General features: G+C 49.3%; 1 protein-coding gene across 7 annotated transcripts in view; it reads left to right on the forward strand.

Moving 5' to 3' along the window:
• The window catches only part of EML1 (echinoderm microtubule associated protein like 1), a 187,511-nt gene that overhangs the window by 43,974 nt on the left and 117,642 nt on the right, over positions 1-25,895 (forward strand). For 3 of the 7 annotated variants that reach the window (XM_021099693.1, XM_021099694.1, XM_021099695.1), the window contains exon 1: positions 7,819-8,072. The exons of 3 other annotated variants lie outside the window; for them this stretch is intronic. In XM_021099693.1, coding sequence (XP_020955352.1) covers positions 7,856-8,072 — 217 coding nt within the window. In that variant the 5' untranslated portion in view covers positions 7,819-7,855. Of the gene's footprint in view, positions 1-7,809; positions 8,073-25,895 lie in introns of those variants that run through there. One more of the 7 variants, XM_021099692.1, reaches the window with a different exon arrangement.

The raw sequence follows: 25,895 nt of genomic DNA on the forward strand, positions 1-25,895 counted from the left end.
AGCGAGGGAGGGGGAACCGCTTCGTTATTGCGAATCCGTTCTCCAGAGGCTCCACAAACGGTCTTGGATTTGGCCAGATGGGAGTTGCAGAAAACTGGGAAGGGGAAAATGTCAGAATTTTCCAAAAAGTAGAAATCAGTTGGGTTCTGGAAAACAGAGATGAGAAATTGGATATCACTATTGGTTCTGAGCAAAAATTTTAACAGATTTTCGAAGAGCTGGTGTGAACACACTTGGAAATGTTAGGAAGAGGCAAACCAAATCCTCTCTCTCTTTTCACGGGGTTACCAGACTGCGTTCCCAAAGCCCTGGTGAACAGCCTTCCCCAAGCCCTGCGGAAGGTGTGAAAAACAGGCTGGTGAACCAGCGTTTGGGGTGACTTGAATTTGGTTGGACAAACACATCTAGAGTATTTATAAATAGATCGGTGGAGATGCAGCTGGTGAGGCGTGGCTGATCCTGAGAGCTCCCCCCACCCCCCATGCTGCTAATGTGTTTATCAATTATAAGGATGAAGAAGAAGACATTAATGGGTTTATTATGGCACACTCGCTGCTGTCACAGTGCTGATGTGTTAGATGCCAGATTTAAGAGTTTAAAAGATTTTGGTCGGTTCAAAGGCTGGATTGAAACCAATAAAACGACATTTAACAGGGGTAAAGATAAATCCTGTCTTTAGATTAAAAAAAAAAATCAATTAGCTCAGCACAAGTTGGAGAAGACCCAACAGTCATTCATTTGAAAAAGACTGATAGATTTATAATTGACCGGAAGTTCAATACGAGCCAACAGTATATGTCCTGGCTGCTCAAAAAAAAAAAAAAAAAAAAAAAATCAATACAAACTTCGATTAGATCAATAGGATCATAATATCCTAGTTATTTAAGGGAAAGGCCACTCAGATCCATCCTCTGAGCTTATTGGACCCAGTTCTGGGTACCAGGATTCAGAAGAGAGCCCAGTTAGGTAGGGGGGATATCTATGCACATGAGGGGTGCAGAAATTATGTCACGTGATGGACCAGGGGGAAGCAGAGAACTTCACCCTGGAGAAGATGAGAGCTCCTTTTGAAGCATGCGAAAGTCTATTGTGTGTAATGGGCAACTGATTTTGTCCAGAGGGGCCATTGATTCCTTCACTTGCTCAGCATTTACTCACTGCCAACTGCGTTCAATGTTTGTCAAGAATGATGGGGCATTAGAAGCATCTAATCTCCTGAGAGCAATGGACATGTGCGCGCACACACACACACTCACACACATACACATGCACGCACGTTCCTACAAGACGAGGTAAATTGACATAAGGAATGCCATCGAGTACCAGCAGATGTGGTGGGGGTTTAGCAGGCCTACCAAGGCTTCGCAGATGGGCCAGCTTCTGTGCCGGCAGGCAGGGAAGGTGGGCACTCAGCACTGGACTGGGGACCAGCCGGGTGGAGGACCAGAGCACCCAAGGGCATGGCATGGATAACAGTCATGATAGGGGTTGCCAACTGCATGGTGTGGCAGGAGTGCCTCAGATGCCAATGGCAGCATTTGTGGCAGGAACACAGAGAGAGGAGAAATCCACACCAAGTTGTGTGCATTTAACATGGTAGGTGTCAGGGGATGAAATGACATCATTGACCCTCTTTGGGGAAGTTAAGCTTGCGGTAACCCAGCAGAGCTGAGACACGGGCTCCTAGTGCACCGTTTTGGAACCAACAGAAGCCTACATCCGGACAGAGGGAGATTAAATCAACCAGACAAAAGAAGGATCAGTGAAGGATGCTTTGGGAAGGGCGATTTGGGATAAAAATAACCAGCAGTCTTTTTTAATAATTCCAGCGCTTCAACTTTGAAATGGGCGGAGTGACCATTTGTCAGGGTTGTTGTCAAAAATCACTGCTGCATCAGCAGGCAGGTTGGAGACCATGGGCTTTAATATTCTTTATTGATGTTAAGAAGCTGTAATAACACTCATTGTATGGAGTAAGTAACTGCATTTTTTTTTTTTCCAATGGCCAAACCTGAGGCATATGGAAATTCCAGGGCCAGGGATTGTATTCGAGCCGCAGCTGCTACCTTCACCACTGCACGAGGCTGGGGATCCAACCCATGCCTCCACAGCGCCCCGAGCCTCTGCATGTGGATTCTTAACCCACTGTGCCACAGCGGGAACTCCTGGAGTACCTGTCTTGACATGAGACAGTGTATTTTATATTTTATGACTTAATGTCAGTGATCAATGGTGTCCTGAGTCTGGAGACCACCCAATCCTTGACTTTGAGATTCTATACGCTTAGTTCATCAGGGCTGTTGTCTCAAACCACCGCAAGCCAAGAGGCTTAAACAAGAGTAATGGCCTCCGTTCTGGAGGCCAGAGACCCCAATCAAGGTGTTGGCAAGGACGACTCCAGACCTTTCTCCTAAACTTGCAGACAGCTATCTTCTCCCTGTGTCTTCACAAGGGCTTCCCTCTGCAGGTGTCTGTGTCCGAATTCCCTGTTCTTATCAGGACACCCGTCTGGAGTTCCCTTCATGGCTCAGTGGAAACAAATCTGACTAGTAACCATGAGGATGCAGGCTCGATCCCTGGCCTCACTCAGTGGGTTAAGGATCCGGTGTTGCCATGAGCTGTGGTGTAGGCCAGCAGCTACAGCTTCAATTCGACCCCTAGCCTGGGACCCTCCATATGCTGCAGGGGCGGCCCTGAAAAGACCAAAATAAATAAATAAATAAAACAAAATAATAAAGACACAGGTCAGATTGGAGGCGGGCCACTGTAATGACCTCATTTTAACTTCATTCCCTCTATAAAGACTCTCTCTCCAAATAAGGTCACATCCTGAAATACCAGGAGTTGGCGCTTCAACATAAGACGAATGGTGGAGCAGGCAGAATTTAACCCCAAACCCTGATGGGCAGCTTCTTCTTTGCTCGTAGAATGAAACCAGAGCCCTGTGAAGAGGTCACTGGGTCTCCCACCTCGATAAATCTCAGTTCCTCACAGGAGACTTATTTACCCAAAGCAGTTCCCACGGGCTCTTTGCTCCAGTTCAGACCTTCCAGAATAATCCAGAATAATCTGAAACCCTCCCAGCCCTTCTCACAATTCGTCATGTCATTCTTATGCGTATGATTGTTTTATCCGTCAACAGGGAGAAATACATGGTCCATCTCAAATCAGAACCCAGGAAGACATTTCAAGCCGTGCTTCAAGGACCAGTGTTTCTTCTTACTGTAGTCAGTGCACCCTGATATGTCCTATTTTGTTTTTTTTTTCCTTGTAGTAAAATATACACAACCTAAAATTTGCCGTTTTAACTGTTTTTAAGTGTCCAGGCCAGTGGCATGAAGTGCATTCATCTGGTGCGACCATCCCCTTTCTCCATCTCCCCAACTTTTTCATCATCCTCAGTGGAAACTCTGCCTCCATTAAACACCAACTCCCCTCCCCCACCCCCAGCCCTGGCTGTTCTTTCTGTCTCTGTGCATTCAACCCCTCGCGGTACCTATAGAAGCAGAATCACGCAGCCTTTGTCTTTCTGAGTCTGGCTTATTTCACTGTGCGGACTATCCTCAGGTTTCATTCAAGTGGTAGCATGGTTCCGAATTTCCTTTCTTTTAAGACTGACTAGTATTCCATTGTATGGAGCTACCACATTTGTCTCTGCATTCATCCATCAGGGAACAATGGTTATTTCCACATTTTGGTTCTTGGGAATAATGCTTCTCACCCAAGTTTACTTGGGTGTACAAATATCTCTTCGAGACCCTGCTTTCAGTTTCTTTGGGTGTATACCCACAGTGGAATTTTCTGTTTTTCTTTTCTCTTTATTTTTGTCTTTTTTGGGGGAGACACACCCATGACATATGGAAGTTCCCAGGCTAGGGGTGGAATCGGAGCTGCAGCTGCCGACCTACGCCACAGCCACAGCAACGCTGCATCCTTAACCCACTGAGCGAGGCCAGGGCTTGAACCTGCGTCCTCATGGCTGCTAGTCAGGTTGGTTACCACTGAGCCAAGACAGGAACTCCTTCTTTAAATTGAAGTGCAGTCGACTCTGTTCCATTTGGTAAAGTGCTGATGCGACTCTAGGTTGACTTCATGACCCTACAGTTTGGAAGGCACTGTCTTTTGGGTGCTATTTCCCCCAGCCCCAAGCATGGTGCCTGGTACCGTAGAATTGTTTCTGAAGGAATGTTGAATGAAACTATAGATGCACAAGGCTTTAGATTCCGGGGGTAATTTTTTATTATTACTTCCTCATGAATAGACTACAGAGCCGTATTTTCCTTTCTCTTTTTCACATGTGCTAGCAACGCTGCTATTAATGCCACCGAACGCTATGGTTACGTTGTCCTAGAGAGCACACATCATTTATCACAACAACAACATGCTTTGCATGCAGGCCATAAATTATCTCAAAATGATGTGGAATAACAGTCTGCTAAAATGTTTGGGCACAGAATCTCACATTATTAATTAGGTTTTCAGAGATTTTTCTTGAACTCTCTCCATAGATCTTTTTAAAATGCTGTGCAGATTATGCCTAATTCACTTAACACGCATATCCTTGTAATTACACTAAAATTTTCTTTTTTTAGAAAGAAAGCTTTTACCATTGTGAGAAAAAAAAAACAGCTGTTTAATACTCTAGGTTAACAGTATAATAACCATCTTTATCATCTCAAAGGCAGTGGACTGAGTTCTTAATTGTTATTTGTAATTTTGCTCTAGGGGAAGTAGACTCTTCTAAGAAAATCTCCAGCTCAATTTTCTTCCTGTTCCATCTCTGAATTTTCTTTCTTTTTTTTTTTTTTTTTGTCTTTTGTCTTTTTTGTTGTTGTTTTTGTTGTTATTGTTGCTATTTCTTGGGCCGCTCCCACGGCATATGGAGGTTCCCAGGCTAGGGGTCGAATCGGAGCTGTAGCTACCGGCCTACGCCAGAGCCACAGCAACACGGGACCCGAGCCACGTCTGCAACCTACACCACAGCTCACGGCAATGCCAGATCTTTAACCCACTGAGCAAGGGCAGGGACCGAACCCACAACCTCATGGTTCCTAGTCGGATTCGTTAACCACTGCGCCACGACGGGAACTCCCTGAATTTTCTTTATTCCCTAACCTTTCTTTGTTGGGGCCACCAAGTATAATACCTTTAACCTTATAAATCAGGAATACTAACTTTCTTTCTTTCTTTTTACAGCCACATCTGTGGCATATGGAAGTTCCCAGGCTAGGGGTCGAATCGAAGCTGCAGCTGAGGACTACGCCACAGTCCCAGCAACGCCAGACCCAAGTTGCATCTGTGACCTATGCTACAGCTCATGGCAACACAGGATCCTTAACCCACTGAGGGGGGCCAGGGATCAAACCTGCATCCTCACAGACACTGTGTCAGGTTCTTAACCTGCTGAGCCACAATGGGAACTCCTGAATGCTAACGTTTTTAAAAGAGAAGCATCTTTTAATCATTTATTCATGAGGATCACTTCCTTTCAAAGTTCGAGGATGCCACTTATCCCAAATATCCTGACATATAAAAACTGCAAAGTGGAGCAGAGATGGTATAAAGATTGGACTAGAAGGGGAAACTTGAAAAGAGAAGGGCCACGTTCAAATACACGCCTGTGTTAAGTCTTGCCCTTCGAAAGCCCCTCCTTTTGCCTTTGGGATCCAGGGGGTCCCCCTGTACTGGGCGGAGGTGGGGGCTTCACGTGACCCTTCTGCCACCTCTGCCCTCTACATTTGGCCCCCATTCCCTTTTCCTGCCAGAGTTCTGAAAGAGGCATCTATGAGTGCTCTCCTTTTGATGTTCAGCTGCCTGGCTCTGGTCCCCACTGCCTCACCAAGATGCTCCACGTCACTTGGGAGTCCTCTGCCACCACACTGAAGCCCTTTTCCCAGCCTCACCCTCCTTGACCCATCCTGCGGAGAGCCCTGTGAAAAGGCCCACCTCTTTGCAGCTTTCTGTGCTTTTAGCCTAAGGAGACAACCTGCTAGGCCCGCTGTCCCGCCTCTCTGACAATTTCTTTGGCATCTCCTCCTCTCCTTCCTCTCCAAGGCTCTGCCCAGCTGCCTTCTGCGCTTCCACTCTCTCCTTTACAGCCCCTTTGCCGACACCCCACACCCCCTTCTTTCACTGCCCAGGGGTCTGCATCCCCAGCGGCTACAGGGCATCTCTAACAGGAGGACTGCCGTCCTCTCTCGGCCTCTCCATCCCTCCAGCTGGATCGTCCTATAGCAGCTGCCCTCTGGCCAGTCTCCCAGCCTCTACCCTGGGACTGTCTGGACCTGGACTGCCTGTTTGTGGGGCATTGCAGGCATCCCGGGCCGCTCCAGCTCCAGGGGCTGACCCCTGCGGTCTGCTTCACTGACTCACCTCTAACACCACTCTGAGCAGCCACCAGCCTGAGTTCGGCCGCCCAGGGCCTCCTTCCGTGTCTGGCCCAGCTCCTCTGCCTGGTCTCCGAACCTCTCTTACCTGGCTTCTCTCAGCCCGCTCTTACTTCCCACTCTCTGCAGTGCAGGCTATCCGCTCGTGTCAGGCCAGCCCTTCGGCCAGACCCAGCTCCTTCTGCTCCTTCTTTCCTCCACAATCAGCTACATGGTCCTTCAAACGCCAGGTCACAGTCAAAGCCACAGCACCTGTAGCCCCTGGGCAACACCCCCTCTACCACCTGCTTTCCCATTAACAGTCCCTCTGGTCTTCCGTCCTTGGTCACCACGACCGACCGGGACATGGACGAGGGCTTCAGCCTCTCCCTTCTGCCCCGAGCATCCATGGCTGCTGTGCTAGGCCATACACCAAAGATGCTACTTGGGCAGCGGCAGAGCCCCTCCCCTGACCCAGCCTTCTGCTACAACTTGAACCCCTTCAGAACTGTGCACGGTAAGTGAATTGAAACCATTGCGCAACCAGGAGCGTACATGTTATGCAGTCTGTTCTGGGCCAGGCCAGCGGGTCGGCAAACCTCTTCTTTTTCTTGCTTCCTCACTTATCTGCCAGCATCTTTATTTTCTGGCCCTGGGCAGTGAGACTCTAACTAGCAACACGGCCTGTGTAGGTAGGGACTGGAAGAGTTACAAACCCGTGGATTTGTGTGTTTCTCCCACTACGGCGGTTTGTTCCAACTCCGTCTTTCTGAGATAGAGTAAATACAGATTTCCTTGGGTCCTGAAACAAGTTAACAAGTGTGTAATGTGACAAATCTGCACCCCGGGGGCTGATCCGGGAGAGAACAGAGCAGATGTTTTAGCTCCTTTAAACGCGGCAGCCTGTCCAGCCTGACATCACGAGGGCCTCTTTTTGAAGTGGGAAGCCCCATTTTTTCCCGCCCGCCAGCAAAGGGTCAAGCGGAGTTACAAGCCCTGCGCTAATTCTCATTCGAGGCAGGGCCTGGCTGTGGCGGAAGAACGTGCAGCAAGAGGGGCGCGCCTCGCAGGACGTGGCCAAAAGTGGAGTTGCTCCGAGGTGGAAGCGCAACCGAAATGGGCTCGCAAGTTGTCCATGTTTGGTCCTGGCGCTGCCCGCGGGCGCGGGGACAGCGCCTCAGGGGAGCGCGGGCTCCAGCGCCCCCTCCCGCGTCGCCGCCTCTCCTTTGTCCCCGCGCCCCCCGCGTCCCGCCCTCCTAGGGGGGCGCCGGCGGCCGCGCGGAGAGGCGGGCCCGGGGCCGCGATGCGCCCGCGCCGCATCCCGGCCCCGGCCGCGCGCCCGCCCTCGGCTCCCGGGCCCCGGCAGCCCGCCCGCGGCCCCGCCCCGTCCCCGCCCGGCCACGTCCCCCGCCGAGGCCGCCCCCTGGCGGGCAGAGCGGGCGCCGGGCTCGCGCGGCGGCGGCGGTGGCGGCGGCGGGCCCGGGGTTGCCATGGTAACCGGCAGCGGCCGCCGCCACAGCAGGGCCGGCCCCAGAGCCAGCGCCGGCCGCCGCTCGGCGCGGCTCAGTGTGGGGGTGAGCGGCGGCGGCGGCGGCGGCGCAGCCGGGCCGGGGAAGCGGGCGCTGCCCGGCGGCCTCAGCATGGAGGACGGCTTCTCGAGCTACAGCAGCCTGTACGACACGTCCTCGCTGCTCCAGTTCTGCAACGGTGAGGGGCGGCGGCCGGGCGGGCGGCGGCCGCGGCGGGGAGCGGGCCGAGGGGCGAGGCCGGGCGGCCGGGGAGGCCGCGCAAAGTTGCTGCGGAGGGGCGCGCGGTTCCCGCCGCCGCGGGCGCATTGTGCTGGGCCGCGGGCCCGGGGCCGCGCCTCGTGCGCCCCCGCCCCGCCCGGCTCCCGCTCCCGCTCCCGCTCGGCGCCGGCCAGTGCGCGCGGGGCGGCGGGTCCCGGGGAGACCCGCGCGAGCGCACCGGCCGGGCTGCGCGTGGGGAGGCCCGGCCGCCCCCCGGGCTCCGGGGACGTGTTGCTTTCTGCTTCCAAACTCGCATCTGTTTGGAAAGGTCTGGATGAAGAACTCGGAAAACAAATCTCTTAATAACAAAACACTCCTTCGAGGATGTGCGCAGCGTTTGTTGCGGACGGACCCTCAGGATCCATTCAGTTCTACTTTGATGAAATCATCAGTTTCAGGCAGTCTAGAGCTTTTTAAATGGACAGGCAGAGTGAACCTGGCTTCCAAGTGTTTTGACTGTTTTGTTTACGGGGGTCATAGGTTTTTTTTTCCTTTTGCTGTTTTTCACAGGAAGGAAACCTAATAGCTACCAATGTGGCATCTTAAAAGATATGTATACAGAATTTTTATGCTTGAAAGATTTTAGTCCCTGGCAGGGTTGAAAAAGATTTTTCACAGCAGATTGCATATTTTATCAGAACACGATGTGCGATAATTCATGCACAAAAGTTAACCATACATTTTTTTATATGTTGGATTTATTGCCGTATTAGAGAATCCCAAAAGTTTGGCCAATTAAAAAATGTATATTTTATAGAATTTGCGTACAGTGCAGTCGGAATAGTTTAGAATTCTAGATGCCTCGACAACTGGAGCGATTTATTTTGCAGCTGTAATTGTGATTTTAGGGGAACTTTTCTAGTTATTCAACACCTGTTTGCAAATAGGAGGTCTTAACTGTGCAATAAAGTTAACTGGGTTGATTCATCCTCTGTAATGATTATTTTAATCTCAGGGGTGAGATGTGTCATCTTTTTCATGGGAGAGTATGTATTCTGATAGTTTGGGCAGCTTATAATTTTCATATTAATCACATGCGAGCCTTCATTAACTTGCTAATGTCCTCTTCAGTGGAAGGGAAGAAAGTTTTTGCTCTCTCTCCAAATTTAACAGCAGTTTCGGGGTTGAAGGCAGGTAGCCCGTGTTTGGTACTCTGCTGGCCACCAGCATCCCTTATGTGTAGTTTCGAGTCATGGGAATGGTGTTACATCTCCAGAACATCGAGTAGGCATGTGAGCAGTTGTTCGAGGCCAGCCATACTGCTGCTAAATAGCAGTTCAGTCCTGAAGTTGACCGCCACGTCTCTTCAAGAATGTTTTGGTTTTCTGCCTTTTCTTGTTAATCGTTAATTTAGAGATGTCGGCGAGGAATTTTGAGGGTAATGGTGTCTAAAAGAAAGTAAAAACCAGCCCCTATGTTGTATGGCTAACAATTGAAAGAAAAATGACTTTAAAATAGCTAGAATCAAGCAATAAGATCACTTCAAAATACAGTTGAATCTTAACTGATGAACTCCCTTCCCTAAAAAGCTCTTAGCTCTGTTCTTTTTTCTTGGTTACCTTATAAATAAAGGTTAAAGCAAGAGTAGCCAAGAGGCAGAAATGAGTGTTAACTGATGATGTCTTAGGCAACAGATGTTTTGATGGGAAATTCTTCATTTTTAAGAGGCTTTCATTAAGTGCAAATATAAACGAATGCAATCCAGTTAATTACTATGATGATTCAATTAAAGCAGTGGATGGAGGAGACACTGTTTAACAAAGAACTAAATTAAACATTTGGATATTTTATTCGCTACATTGAAAAAAATTTTTTTTCTTTTGAAATTAGAGATTTACATTACAATGGCAGGACTACAGCAGCGTAGGCTAGGAACTCATACATTTTCATTTGTTGAGTACACGCGGTGCTTTTGATGGTGACAGGAACTAAAAAGTGGTAATTGTGTATTAGCTTCTGAAAATACAACCCATACCTCTGATTTGGGTGGCTGTCACAGTTAGTGTCCTCCTGGTGAGATAAAGAGAGAAGTCAGTGATATGAACGAGAAGGAAGGAAGAGAAAATGTTGTTCTCATGAGTGAAATCTTTATCTGCCTTTATATTTTCTCTTACCGTCTCTCCTACCTCATTTGCAATGGCTGTTCCATATCCATGTAGGAGGATCTAGCCTCCTGCAAAGACTCCATTGTCATCTTAGATACTGGCTCTCTCACGTAAGTCGAAAACGTGTGTGGTGTTTCTTGGTTTTTGTTTTTCTTCAAACTCTTGAGAACTCTATAAAGTGAGCTGGAAATCACAAACTTCTTTTATTGCCTGAAGACAAACTGCAGGCATTGGAGAGTGGGCTGCAGCTCGCCTTTCTAAGCGCTTGCTCATTTGGGAAATGCTGCACCATCCTTCTGCAGAGCCTTCCTTCGACGTGGGTAGTGTTACCATCCTCTTTTATGTAGGAGGAAACTGAGGCTCCAGGAGATTGTCTGACTTTATAAGGCTGTGTAACTAGTAAGCCTTGGATACCAGCATGAATGTTTTTGTTTAATAACAGCTCTATGGAGATATAATTCACCTTCTATAAAAATTCACCCTTTGGAAGCATACAATTAAGTGGCTTTTCGTATATTCGCAGAATCGTGCAAGCATCAGCATTGTCTAATTTTAGAACATTTTCATCACCTCCCAAAAGAAACTCCAGGACCTCCTAGATCTCATTCCCTATTCCAGGCTCCCCCTCGCATTGCCCTGGCCCCTTGGCAACCACTCATCTACTTTCTGTCTCTGTAGATGCTGGATGTTTAATATAAATGAATCACATAATATCTGGCCTTTTGTGTCCAGCTTCTTTGACCTAGCGTAATGGTTTAAGGTTCATTCATGTTGTAGCCTGTGTCAGTGCTTCATGCCTTTTTATGACCCAATAATATTCCATCGTATGGATAGAGCTCATTTTCTTTATTCATTTACCAGTCGGTAGGCATTTGGCTTGTCTCTTCTTTTGGACTGTCACGAATTATACTACTGTGAACATTCATGTCCAAGTTTTTGTGTGACCACATGTTTTCATTTCTCTGTGGTGGATACCCAGGAATGGAATTGCTGGAGCCCAGGGTAACTCCTGGTTTAACATTTCTGTGGAGCCCGTTTCAAGTTTTTGAAACCTGACTGTCAAGGTCTTGCTGATATAAAAATCGGGAGTCAAGAAGCTAGATGAAAGAGGGAAGGAAGTGGGTGGGAAGCACATAATGTTACTGTTTCATTTCTCTGAGTCACTTGTGATTCTTCCCTCAACCATGGCTCATCCAAACAAGTCAATGCACACTCTTGCTTCGTTGCCATAGGTTATAAGAATCCCAGCGTTCGAGGAGGACCAAAAAGGTGATCTCATCTCATGGTTTATGTCCTTAAGCCTGTCACTCTTTGTTCCAAGTCCAGCTCCCCAGGACCCAAGTGCAAAGCAGATAAAGTGGAAGGGCTCCTGCTGAAGTGGGGAGAGGACCCGCTGTCTGGCCCTCCTCACCTGCCCCATCTTCCACTGATTCAGTCCACCCATCCCTCCCGGGCTTGAAATCTCTGTCCCACAGGAGGATGCTCCAAAGGTTCACCCCATGTTTGAGCAGCTCCAAGCAACTAGGAAACTCACTATCTCCCCCTGAAATCCAGTCCTTCTTTATATAATTCAGCCTGTCCGTTCCTAAATGCAGTCAAAATCTGACCCAAGTTCTGCCCCTCGGGCCCATGGAAAATAGGTTTAATCTCTTTTCCGTGTACTAGGTCATCACATGTTTGAAGACAATCCTGATAGCTCTTTCTCGGTTCTTCATCCAACTAAATTATTACCTTAAAAGAAGTTTCACAAGACATAATTTTAGATCCTTAATCATCCTGGTTTGCCCGATCACTTACTTTCTTTTGTCTATGTGCCTTTTAAACTTCGGCGCAACTGAATGTGGTATTCCAAGCATGGTTTTTAAACAGAGCAGAGATGAGCGGGATACATCACCTCCCTTATTCTAAAGTCTGTACTTCTGATAATGCAGCCCAAGATCATATTAGCTCTTTTGCTGGTCACTTCACGTTGTTACCTCTTACCTTTCACCTAAAATTCGTGTCTGTGTTACATGTACTGTGGCTAAGCCCTTTCTCCCTTACTTTTTACCTTTTCTTTTTGGAGAGAAAATTTCCTCCAGTACAACATAATTGTAAACTGTATCATAATGCTGTAAATAATCCCGATACTCATATAAAATATTTTAGTGCTATAGCAACATGGAAGTTGGTCATTGCCTTAAAGGTTATGATCCTGGCTAATAGCCTCTTTTTTCCTTCTTGCCTGGAAAGGTGTAATGAGAGACCTTATCAGGTTCCTTCTAACGCCTGTACATGGTGTACCTGCCAGGTACCTGATGCAGCTGGGCTTCTTCCCCTGCAGGTGCTGCTTGTTAATAACCATGGCAGGTCAGGTCCACACTACCTGCTGTTCCGATGACAGTCTGATGTCACCGAAGGAATCTTTTGAGCTACTGCCATTTATTTTTTTCTAGTTTTGAAATGAAAACTTGTTTTCATTCCTAAGCATTTGTATTTGGGGAATTAAGAATACTTTAAAATCTTAGAAATATTTTGTCATCTACAATTCTGATCACTTTCTCTTGACTATGATTCTGATAGGATTTTCCAGTTGCCAGACAGTTGGGTTTGAAACAGGATCCAGGAACTCAGGTGAGAAAATCATCGGAATGCAACAATATGACGTCTTTTCAGACCGCTTATGGATCCTTGTGTGGTGGCAGAGGAGTGATTCGGGCTTTCTCTGAGAGCAAAATCCAAAGAAAACGCTTCTATGAGAAAGTACAGAGCAAGCACCCGAGCTAAGTGAGAATTTCTAATTGGTACACTTGGTACTCCACCCGGCAAGGAATTTATTTTATAGCCAAACCACAAGCATTTATGACATTATAAACAAACCCATGCATTTTAGTGGAAAATTCACTAAACTGTACTTTAAAAGTATCCATTAGTTGGTTATTGTTAATTTCTGAGATAGTGTTAAGTCTTTCATTTGGTCTCTTAAAAAATAAACATTGTAGTTGAGTGGAGGGTGGATAAAACAGAAGTAATGTCTTTGTTTCTACTGTTGTAATCTGTTCTGGCTGTAAAACTAGAAGCCTGAAAAACAATCCTGGAGAGCACTGAAAATTGTACATAAAAGCATCACTTTTATTAGCAAAACAGTTTCCCCAAGGACTTAAAATCAGTGTTTTTTTTTTTTTTTTTTTTTTTTAGTACTTACAAAAATCTTTTTCAGGAAAAATATGATTATTCATTTTTAAAATCCTAGCTTATTAATAGAGGATTCTAGGATTAGCACAATGTTTTAAATGCCACCAGAAGCATTGATAATAAAAAGGTATGCTGTAAACTCCAGAGGCTATGTAGTTATTATCAATATGCCCCCCCAAAGCTTCATGTTTTTCTCACTAGCTATTTGACACACAAATTTCATATTCTGCTGAAAGCACATTTGTTTTAACATCACATAGGACTGGGGCTGTCCCATAAGCACAAACACATTCTCTTCAGTTTACTGTAAAGAAATCTCTCTTTAGAAGTTTATCTTTCTTTATTTATTTATTAATTGAGATGTAGGTAGGGCGTTCCCATTGTGGCACAGCGGAAGCGAATCCGACTGGTATCCGTGAGGATTTGGGATTCAGTCTCTGACTTCCATCAGTGAGTCCGGGATCTGGTGTTGCCGTGAGCTGTGGTATAGAGGTCGCAGATGCACCTCGGGTCCCAAGTTGTGGCTGTGGTGTAGGCCTGCAGCTGTAGCTCTGGTTTGACCCTTAGCCTGGGAACTTTCATATGCCGCAGGTATGGCTGTAAAAAGAAAAGGAGAAAGAAAAAAAAAAAGCTGTATCTTTCCTGGATAGTAACTATTTGTGTGGAAAACCACATTTTTACAGAGCACTTAGTTGTGTCTTACATTGTAATCACCTGTTTATGTTGCCAGCCTTCTGGAAAAGTTTTAAACTCTGTCTTTAATAAACTACGCACTCGGTGAAGGGGCACATCTGACCTTTAGCCTCGGGTGATACAGGAGGACGAGAACGCCAAGCCCAGAGCCTGCCCGAGGTGTGCTGTTCCCCAGGAGACTGGGCTACCTGCAGAGGGAGAGAGAAGGGAGGGGCCGGCCCTCCAAGGGGCGGCGGCCAGACAGTCGTGCATCACGGCCATGTGGTCCAGGACTGGCTGGGTCCTGATTCTGTGCCCTCTGCAAGGGCAGGCATCATTGTCCTGGCCTTCAAATCATTCCCACAAATAGCCTTTCAAGGACCATGGGCAGCTCACAGTTAAAGATAGTGAGGCTAGAGATGGTTAGGCAGGTATTCACGGAGACAGAGGCCTTTAAGTTCACTCGGCAGATGGAGCCAATTTCGAGTGAATACCTACAGTGGGCACAGGACAATGAAAAATGTTTAAAACATGGTCTGGGAGTTCCTATTGTGGCTCAATGGGTTAAGAACTAACTAGTGGAGTTCCTATCATGGCTCAGTGGTTAATGAATCCAACTAGGAACCAGGAGGTTGCGGGTTCGATCCCTGGTCTCACTCAGTGGGTTAAGGATCTGGCGTGGCCGTGAGCTGGGGTGTAGGTTTCAGACGTGGCTCAGATCTGGTGTTGCTGTGACTGTGGTGTAGACTGGCAGCTGTAGCTCGGATTGGACCCCTAGCCTGGGGACCTCCATATGCTGCGGGTGCGGCCCTAAAAAGACAAAAAAAAAAAAAAAAAAAAACAAAGTCAAAACACGGCCTTCCCAAGAAACATCCCAGTTTCCTAGTCATTGTCCTACACTCACCCCTCTTTTGCCTGCTTCCCACCACCGAGGGCCTGGGAGGCTCTGGTCCCCAAGTGCCTCCCTCTGCTGTAGTTCAGACCCTCGCCAGTTCCCAGCTGGGGTTTGGTGTGAGAACTGCAGCCCCAAACCAAGCTTTCTGCTTCCACCCTCACTTCCTTTTGTTAAGCAAGTGGCGGAGTACCCGCCGTGCTCCTTGTGACACGGATCTGAGGGTCCACGGGGTGCTGGCTTTCCGGAAGCCCACATCGGGAACTGGACACTCAGTGTCGCGGCTCCCATCAGTTGTTAACGACCCCGGGGAATAGATGGTGCAAAGAAGTAGAAGAAGTATTTCCAGCATCAAACTAAGGAAGGCCTGTGTGAGCGCCTTCCTGGGAGAGGTGGAAGCCGCTCCCTGAAAGGGGACCAGGGAGTTCCCACTGTGGCTCCACAGGCTAAGGACTCAGCCTTGTCTCGGTGAGGATGCCGGTTTGATCCTGGCCTCGCTCAGTGGGTTAAGGATCCAGCATTGCCGTGAGCTGTGGCGTGGGTCATAGATGCCGATCGGACCTGGTGTGGCCGTGGCTGTGGTGTAGGCTGGCAGCTGCAGCTCTGATTTGACCCCTAGAACTTCCTTATGCTGCAGGTACAGCCATAAAAAGGAAAAAAAGAAAAAGAAAGAAAAAGAGAGGGGGTGGGGATAGAGCGGGAGGAGAGCCCTGCAGACAGGGGAGGAGGCCCCGGGATCGGGGGTGGGGGTGGTGGAGCCTTTTGGAAACTGAGTCTCTTGTGGTGAATGGCAAAGGAGCAGAGCTTGATGAGGCTGGGGGTGTCCCATGGGGCCTTTCAGCCCCACTGAGTAGTTTGCTCTCATTTCCAAGGAGCAGAGAGAACGCAGTAGGGAGTTTGAAGCTGGAGAGTGAAATGGTCAGACTTCTGAAGGGCTTTTGAAGGATGGCTCGCCCATCAGCGTGGAGGATAGGCTGCTGTGTGGACCCAGGGGGAGAAGGTGGTGATTTCCACGGGGAGGGGGGACCTCCGGGCTAACACCCACCCCGCCCCGCATGCTTAAGTCCTCTGAGCAGGGGGAGGAGGAGGACGCGGGGATGCACCTAGCTCCTGACTCGTCCACCCCAGGGAGCGCTGTGGGCGGAGATCGAGGGGAGCCAGCAGGCCGGGCAGGTGGACGATGGTTCACTTGGGGGCTCGTGGGACATACTCGCCGAGAGGCCGTATAGGCTCTAGGCTGCCGGGCCTGGAGCCTGGGAGACGTCTGGCTGGAGATAAAAAGTATGAGGGCTATCACTGAAGAGTTGGTAATAGAATCCACGGGCAGGTGAGCTCACTTGAGGCGTAATTAGATGCTTGGACCGCTCCTCCTTGATCTGGGAAACGGCCTCCTGTTTGAGGGTCTTCAGGGCCCACCGGGGGGCGTCTGCCTGGCTTCTCTGAACTGCTCCTGACCCCAGCTCCTTCACCTCCCATCACCCCAGCTCCCGAGGGTTCTGAGGAGTCTTTTCTTGGTGGCCACATAAACCTCTGTCACTACAGTTAGCCCAGAGGCCTGTCACAGGGGGTTATTTTCAGGTCTTCCAGTAGATGGTCACCACTTTCCTGGCAGAGGCTCCCGGTGTTGCCTCCGTGAGGTTATTGTCTCGGTGAGGACGCAGGTTCATTCCCTGGCCTCGCTCAGTGGGTTAAGGATCTGGCGTTGCCACAAGCTGCAGTGTAGGTCACAGGTGCGGCTCGGATCTGGCACGGCTGTGGCTGTGGCATAAGTCGGCAGCTGTGGCTCCAATTCGACCCCTGGCCTGGGAACTTCCATATGCTGCAGGTGTGGATGTAAAAAGAAAAAAAAAAGAAGGGAACGCACACACCACACGGAAGACCTCACCTGTAACAGGTGCATGCTACCTTGAGGTTAGATACAAAAAGCTCTACACCACTTTTGTGCACATGCTGTAAGTGTGTACATCCTTTATATCGCACGTGTATATGAACACACGCATACATACTTGTACATGCGTCACAGGTATGCCCATCCACACGCACGGATGTGTGACTTTTAACTCTCTCCTTCATCAAAGAACCAGTAGACCAGGCATCCAGAAGACCAGGTATCGCGGGTGAGGGAACACAGTGGGTCAACAGTGAGGAGACAGGCCAGATGGAGTCAGAACTTACCTGCAGGAATGTAACAGAACACCTGCAGCCGGGCCCTGGTCCCCTTGAATCAAGAGGTAGAAACCTTTGCAAAAAGTGCTGGATGGTTAACAGGCTTAAAACAAATTCTTTTCAGCCAAAGGAATTGACACAGTGAAGTAGTTCTTGGCAACACCAGCACTTTCAGCAGTTAAAAAAAAAAAAAAAAAAAAAAAAAAAGCTTTGACTGTTAAATCAGCACCCAAGTTATTTTGTGTAACAAGAATTTTACCCGTCTTAGAAAAATATGCTCCAGTCGAGAAGCATTTGGGCAGCGTTAGGACTGTCTTATGCTGTAGCATCTTTTGAGCCCCAATTATAGCCTCGTAAACAGTTGAAAATCCTTCGGAGTAGCACTTAGTGGTGATACTTCATGTAACATCAAGTCACTTGGAATGTGTAAAACCATCCTGCCTGTAAAGCATGGAGACTGCTCCCCGGGGGACATATGGGCGATATAATAAAAGATAATGATGGGTTAGCGAGGCTTCCCCAAATTAGTCCTTTCGAAAGTAATTAAGCAGGATGGCCCACACTCCACTGCTCTCAAAGACTAAAATCTGGCTCTGTGTGTTCTCTCTTTGCCTTCCTTGAAAACGGCCTTGTGTGGAGTTGATATAATTTAATTATATAAAAATATCTGTTCAGACGGCATCTTGGATGTAATTACAGCTCTGACAGCACAGAGCAGTTATTTCCCAACCAGAGTGGGCGCTCCTGCAAGGTGGGGGCCACATCCCATTCATCTTTCTCTCCCCCGTGTGGGCACTGGGGTTGGGGTGGGGGCGGCAGGGGCGTGAGGGAGTTCGGACAGCGCTGGTGGTGCTGTCCGCTGCCGCTTACACCTGTGACCATGGAGGTGTCTTCATCTCGTGGTCACAGGTGAGGAAAGGGAGCGGGAGCTCTGGAAGTTTAAGTCACGTGCTCAAGGTTGCCTGGTGAGTCCCTTTCTGAGCTGGGACTGGAACCCAGGCATTTGACTCTGTGGTCCACGGACTACTAAGCGCTCAGTTTTGTTTGATAATTTGATAATGGAGCGATGGATGAAATGATGGGACTGGCCATAGTCTGAAAGGATGGAGGAGATGGTGTGTGGGCCCCTGGCTTTTCAGCGGGGGGTGGGGGGGGGCACACTCTCATGGCCCAGATCCACACTCTCTGAAGCAGGCATCTCATTTGTCTCTGAGGCACTCGAAGTCCCAGGAAAGTTGCCTGCTCCGAGGATGCGGGGCTGAGTCTGTGAACCGCCTCCTGCCCACTTTCCTGACCGGGGTGGCCTCTCCCCACCAGGGGCCCTTGGTTGCCAGTGCCTGGACATGCCAGGCTGATTTACATGCCACTCCCCTGCCTCCCTGCAGTGACCCCTCCCCAGTCCTCCTGCACCATTGGAGCAGCTCCATGCCCCCCTGGAGCAGATTTAACTGGGGGGGCGGGTTTCTTGGTGCCCCAAGCCTAGGCTGTTGTCTCAGTGCTGCAACCTTGACCTTCTTCCAGACCAGCCGGTCCCAGAGAAAGGCACCGTGGGCCCTCAGTCCCAGTGTCTTGACCCAAAGATGGAGTCACTTCAGAGTGGAGACGCTAAGCGGTCATTTCGGTCTTGTAGTTGCCCACTTGGAAAGTTTTCACGTGCTTTGTGCGTGGCCCACGCCAGTGGCCGTGACTGGGTATTAATGAAACCGTTCACGCTCCCTGTCCACAGTTCTAGTTCTTTCTGTTTCATTCCATTCATTACTCCCCTGTTCTTCTCAGAACCCTTTTTGAGTTTTTAATCGTGGTAAAACACACACACCATGAAGCTGACCACCGCAGCCACTCTCAAGTGTTCGGTTCAGCGGTGTTGAGTTCGTTCTCGTGGTTGTGACACCATTGTCACCATCCGTCCGCAGAGCTCTTCGTCTGGCAGAGCTGAAACTCTGTCCCCATTAAACAATAAGCTCCATTCTCCCCCGCCCCCACGCCCCAGCCTTGGCACCCACCAGTCACTTGCTGTCTCTATGAATTTGATGACTCTGGGGACCTCCCGTGAGTGCGATCCTGCAGTATCTGTCTTTCTGTAACAGGCTTATTTCCCTCGCACAACCTTTTTAAAAAACCCAACAGGTTCGTGAGTTACAGAATCCCAAACTGAACAAGGTCTCAGGGTTCAAAGCCAGGTGCAGAGAGAGGGGTAATTGCCCCAGAGTTTGAGGCTGTCAGAGCCCCTGCTGGGGTGTCACCAGAGCACACCCACGTGTGTCACCAGCAGCTCCGCTCAGCCTGGGTAAAGTCTATGCATCTTATCTCTGGAATCCCTGGAATAAAAAGCGTCTTCTTTTCCCAGAGCCGGTGTCAGCGCAAGGTCAGGCTCAGGAAGCGTGAACAGGGCTTAGACCCCAACCTGCTCCGTATGGCATGGAGCAGCCCCAAAGGCCACTCTGACAAGCAGAGAATGGTGCCAAGCATCTCTGCTGTCTTGGGGCTGGGGGTGGAAAAAATTGTAGAGCAGTTTAGGAAGATGATGAGGGGCATGTGCTCGCTGAAGAAATTCCGTGACATATGCCTTCTGATCACCAATAGCCTGCATTCTCTCGCCACTAGCTAAGGCTCTAAGAAAGGAAACAGCAGATGTGAAACCCATGATCTAGGAAGGATCTGGGCTGGAGTCTTGGAATATCTCTGTGTTCTTGTTGGTTTTTTTTTTTTTTTGTTTTTTTTTTTTTAAGATCGCTGTTGCACATTTGGCACAATCCACTGACATGACTGTCTGATTGGAGCCTCGCGTTCACAGGACCGTTTAAAACGATGGACAGGCGTGGGCTGCCCGTGTCCAAAATGAGTCATTAACTCTTGAGAATCAGCACCCCAAACTGGGCGCCTTTCTTTGCAGACCCCCGTAGTCTGTCACCACATTACCTTCCTGAGGCTCAGAGCATGGGCTTTGGAGACAGATGTGGGTTCGAATCTTTGCTTCTGCCCGTTTTACAAAGAATAAACACCCTGACCTCACTCTTCTTCTCCCTCCCTCCCATCTGCGGCTCTGTGTCCCACTGGGCAAACCCAAAGAGGAGCCAGGGAGCCAGGGGCCGTGTTGCACCCCCACACCCCTGCAGGGCACCCCCCAGCTCAGAGGACGGGGGAGGGTCTGGAGGTCTCGCCTAGAATACAGATGGGAAGATTTATTCGTGTATCACCTTTGTGTCATCCTGAGGGTTGCAGCTGCATTGATCTAGCCCAGGTCCTCATGCCATGTAGGCAGTTGGTAAATGTTGGATTTATCCCTCTGTCTGCTGGGTGCGTTGCTTTTCCAGTAGGCTGGGAGTTCCCGGGCCTCTGTAACTTTGCTTTATCGATACCTGTTGCCACCCTGCAATACAGTTCATCCTGGGAACCCAGCCCACCCACTGTCTCCTGGGTGAAGCCTTCTCTGATCTACCCGGGGTCACCTGCTCTTTCTTCTGCTTTTCCAAATTTTGCTCCGTACCCTCTGACTGGCTCTTGGTTCATTCCACTCTGCTTGGGGCGAGCTGTGTAGCCTTAGTTTCCACCACCAGCCAGCACGCGCCTCGAGGGTGGGGACCCTGCCTTGTCTTTTTGTTTTGCTTCCTTCCGTTGCTCTGCACACGGCCCTCATTATAGTGTGGGTCTAATAGCTGCTTGTTCCGTGAAAAAGCAAATCCTAAAATTAGACAAAGGGCCGTGCTATCTTTAAATGATCATGGAAGGCCGAGGGAGCACTTCCTGCTCCTGAAAAGTTGTTCGGGACAACCAGAAATACTTCTTCGTTGTTTACAGCGGTGAAATAACTCCGTCGCATGGAGCAGAGCCTCTTAGTCATTGGAGAGTGGAGTCAGTGTAGCAGCTTTCAATAGTCATGGACTCTACATATTTGTGTACGTAGCTTGGTGAAAAAAAACACAACTATATATATATATATATGTATGTATGTCTCTATATGTCTGTATGTATTGTATATATAGAAATTCACACACACAGGCATACACATACATACCATTTTATTTTGTTGATTTACCTTCTTTTTTTGTTTGGTGTGGCCTCGAAACACAGGCCACCTGCTGTAATTTGTTCTAACGTGGGAGGGACTTATGGAGAGGAGGTTCGGTGTACACAACACCATGTGTGTGAAACACTGTGGACAAAGGGATTTTTCAAGAGTAATTTTGACACGATGTCCCTCTCATGTACTGACCTTAAAACACAACCCCAGTGTAACCCCGTCTCCAGTCTAGTACCTTAGAGCTTGAAAAGCACCTTCAGATCTGTTTCTCCCTGAATTCTCACCACCGCGCTCTAGCGTAAGTGACATCCCTGCTCTTCTGTCACGTTCCTGTTACAGATGATGCGCCCGGTCAGATGGCAGGTGGATGTTAGCTTCCCCAGCGCCACTCGGTTCAGGAAGTGACTGATCCCAAGCCCAGGTCTCCAGCAAAACCCAGGGTTCTTTGAACAGTGCCATGTCGCCTTCTGTGTGTTAGTGTCTATATCGCTCTGGCAATCTACCTATATAAGAACACTTTATTTAGAAAGAAAATATGGGAGCTCCCACTGTGGCTCGGTGGGTTCAGAACCCTATAAAGTGTCCATGAGGATGTGGGTTCAATCCCTGGCCTCATTCAGTGGGTTAAGAATCTGGCGTTGCCGCAAGCTGTGGAGTAGGTCCCAGGTGTGGCTCGGATCTGGTGTTGCCGTGGCTGTGGTGTAGGCTGGCAGCTACAGCTCTGATTTGACTCCTAGCCTGGGAGCCTCCATATGCCGCAGGTGTGGCCCTGAAAAGCAAAACAAACAAACAAATAAATTGGAAGGGAGAGAGGAAGGAAAGGAAGGAAGGAAAGGAGGGAGGGAGAAAATACGGCACAGCTAATTGCATTTTCAATTCTGCAAATTTTATTGCTGCGGTGGTTGTTTTCTTAAACCTTGAAACAATTATTGATAGGGATGCCTTTTAAGAAAACTGACATTCAGAAATCTGGAAGGTTAAAGCATAAGCCATTACAAGATTATTTATAGAATTCTATAGCATGTTCTTAAAACCATAAATTTCCTTACGTCACTGTAAATTTCCTCATCTACTCAAATATGTTTGCCGAATATTGACCTTGTTCTTCAGGGCCACATCCTGGGTAAAAAGTGCCTTGCCTTTTTTTTTTTAATTCCTACTCTCCCTGAAATCATCTTGGAGCGATTTTGCTGTAATACCTCTTACTTGTGGGGTTTTCCATTCTGGCTGAAGCATCAGCTGAAACCTGCCCAGAAGTCATGTCCAGGCCTCGGGCAGGTGCCCTGGAACCCAGGTTGCACTCTGCCCGTCTGCTCGTTGTCTCCTGCATGTTTATCTTGGATGCCTGAAGATCCAGTGGCCTGAGGGAGAACTAGCTTCTAAATCTGCCCCTAATCCCTTATCTGTGGTTTCAAAATCCAGAAGGCTCTGAAAACCAAATGTCTGTTGGGAGCTCAGCTGTTATTTAGACTGGGCCCTGTGGGACATCATTTGCTGGGGTGGGGGTGGGGGGACCTCCCCGAATCGAAACCTGTGGCTTTTAATGGTTTCTCCCTTTCCCGTGAAAGTTCTTCTGCTCTGTGTAGAGCTATTTTTGAGTGTCATTAAGGGCTGCTGCCAAACACCCTTCGGGGGGTATTGGGTCATAGGGGGTCTGCGCCCCCGCTTTTGTTCTGAGGTCAAAAGCCTGTCAGGCCCTGGGGGTTTGAACCGGGGAAGGGCTTGTGGACCAGTGGGACCCGGTGGCCAGGCTGGCCCGTGCCCAGCAGTTCCTGCTGAGACCATATCTGTGGACACTGGCCTCATGCTTGACTGGCGTTCAGGGGAAAGCTTGGCTTGTAGGCGGAAGGGGCCCCTGGGGGAGCCACGAGGCCCCTGTACCATAGTCATCTGTCACAGCGCCGCTAGGGCCGGCCAGCGGCCTACAGAGCAGGCAGCCAGATGTGCCGAGGATCGTCCGGCCAAGCAGAGTTCGGGGTGAGTCTTCTGACCACTGAGGTCACCCCGCCCTTCCCTCTGCAGGAATCTGCGTCTGCTCTTACAGGGCCTGGCTCTTGGCTTGTGAAGAGGAACAGGACGCTTCCCATCTGCTTCATATCTGCAGCTTAGAATCGTTGTAGTTTCTCATTCCGGCCCCTTTCACAGCCGAGGAACTCAGGGTTCGGTAGCCCCCCCAGGACACACAGCTCGCCATCTGCAGGGCCCGGCTCCTGCTCTCCCTTCTCGGCTGCCTTCAGAGGCCCCCAAGTCGGATGTCTGCCCTCCAGGACTCGCCTCTGCAAAACTCAGTCCAAGTGCAAAGGTGGCTCTTTTTCACATTCCTGGGACAGATCATTTAACCGCAGCGTGCCTTGGTTTTCCCTGCTCTAAAGCAGGCTTCCCAATCCTTGCCCGTGACACAGTCTGTGGGACTGTGCCTTGGGACCGCAGGACTCCCTGACCACATGGGGAAGTATTTCTGATTCCTCTGCACGCCACACCCAGACAGGTCTGTCTGGGGGTCCCCCGTATTTGGGGGGTTCACCTCCTGTCCTTCTCTCCACACCCTCCTTCTTGATCCTCAAGGGCAAAGCCTCTCTCGTCTTTGAGGATGTGTTGGCCCAGCTCACTCCTGAACATTAAGTGGTCGTTGGCGTTGACACAGCAGAGAGATGTATGCTTGTGGTTGGGGTGATGTGGGCTTGCTGACACTGACAACATGGCCTTGGCACGTATGCCAGCTCAGTCACGTGTGCCTGGGGGCACTGGCCAAGCTCTGTCTTTATGACACCAGAACAGCTGGGTATAGACTGAAAAAGAAGGCCACCAATGAGCCTCTTCTAACCTAAATCTAACAGGGTAGATGTCATTCCGTATCCAGATGAACATTCTTCTTTGAGACTCGGTAACTAGCGACAGTAACTGCGAGGCTGGCCGATTGTCTACAAACCAAGCGGCCTTTTGTTGCAACCATCCAGCACCGTGGTGGGGGGAGGTGGGTGGGAACGTGTCGCCTGCCGGGAACCTCTCCGTGACCCTTTGTCCTCGCATTCTGCCCTCCCAGTGTGCCTGGTCCCTTTCCCCTCCTTAGCGGTGGGCACTACCATTTGTCTGGCTCAGAGGTTTCCTCCACGCCAAAGAGACTCAGAGAGTCAAGATTTAGGGCCGGTTTGAAGAGGGAGGGGATGCGAGGGGGACGCAGGCATCTCTGCAGGGTTGCTGCGTGTCTCAAGGATCAAGGAAATAACATAAAGCTCTGAACAGAGGCTCCCGAATAGTTTGTTTGGGGATCTTAGCGACCAGCGTCTCGGTTACCAACTGCTTTGTTACAATTTGCTTTTCTTTAGCTAAACCTTCTCCCGTGGTTTTTAAAGCAAGTGAACGGGATGAAGTGTTTCTAAGGGTAATAATTCCACCTCCTGGTCCATGGCTAACAAGCAGAGGGTAGGCAGAGGGGCCGTGAGCCAAAGCATCTCTGACCAACTCTGCCAAAGAATCCGCTCGACACTCTGTCAGCTCCGCGTCTTGCCCTTCAGGCGGAATAAATGCGTTGCCGCCCTTGGAAGCGAAGTGCCCCATTTGGCCCAGGAATCGTCGTTAACCCTCTTTCTGGAGGAACGATGATGAATCTCATTGTGTTGAGCAAAGCCGTTTTGTGTGCTTTGAAACACCAACCTTGTCACTTTTGTGTTTCTGCACGAGGGACAACAAATCACTGTCTCATGCAAGAGAAAGACTGACTTTTGATTTGAGGGGAAACAAATAGAACAGTTGCTTATCTTTACAATTATTTTTCAAATCTTCAAGGCCAAACTTCCATACATAGATGTGATTCTGTTTGTTTGTTTGTAGAAAAGATAATCTTGGGAGTTCCCATTGTCGCTCAGTGGGTTAAGAAGCCGACTAGTGGAGTTCCCACTGTGGCTCGATGGTAATGAATCCAGCCATCATTCATGAGGACATGGGTTCAGTCCCTGCCCTCGCTCAGTGGGTGAAAGATCCAGTGTTGCCATGAGCTGTGGTGTGAGTCGAAGACACGACTCAGATCTTGAGTGGCTGTGGGATAGGCTGGCAGCTACAGCTCCGATTCGACCCCTCGCCTGGGAACGTCCATATGCTGTGGATTCGGCCCTAAAAAGACAAAAAAAAAAAAAAAAAGGAACTGGACTAGTATCCATGAGGATGCGGGTTCAACTCCTGGCCTCGCTCAGTGGGTTGGGGATCCAGCGTTGCTGCAAGCTACGGCATTGGTCACAGGTGTATCTTGGATCTGGCGTTGCCGTGGCTGTGGTGCAGGCCGGCAGCTGCAGCTCCAATTGGACTCCTAGCCTGGGAACCTCCAAATGCCACAGGTGCAGCTCGAAAAACAAACACAAAAACAAAAAGAAGAGCTAATCTTGGAGGTTATCAGGAGGTGTAAAAATAACTATCTTTACCTGTTGAAAAATACAGAGATGTGAGAAGCCTGCAAACTTTGCATATAACGATATTCATCCAAATGAATAATTAGCAACTAAAATGGATGAAAATTTAGGTGACTTGAATACGTCTGTTTATGTGCTGGAAAATCTGATCGCAGACTCTCTTCCATACCTGCTGGAAAGTTTGCTTATGCCCGAATCAGCTACCTGGGCACTGAGCCTGCCACCGAGACCACAAACGCCTCTGGACCCTGTGGACTGCCAGCCCCAGGTGCACAGGGGATGGCGAAGGTCCTTGTGTTTGACCCCTGGC

The sequence above is a fragment of the Sus scrofa genome, chromosome 7 (assembly GCF_000003025.6).
Source record: "Sus scrofa isolate TJ Tabasco breed Duroc chromosome 7, Sscrofa11.1, whole genome shotgun sequence".
NCBI classification, from domain to species: domain Eukaryota; kingdom Metazoa; phylum Chordata; class Mammalia; order Artiodactyla; family Suidae; genus Sus; species Sus scrofa.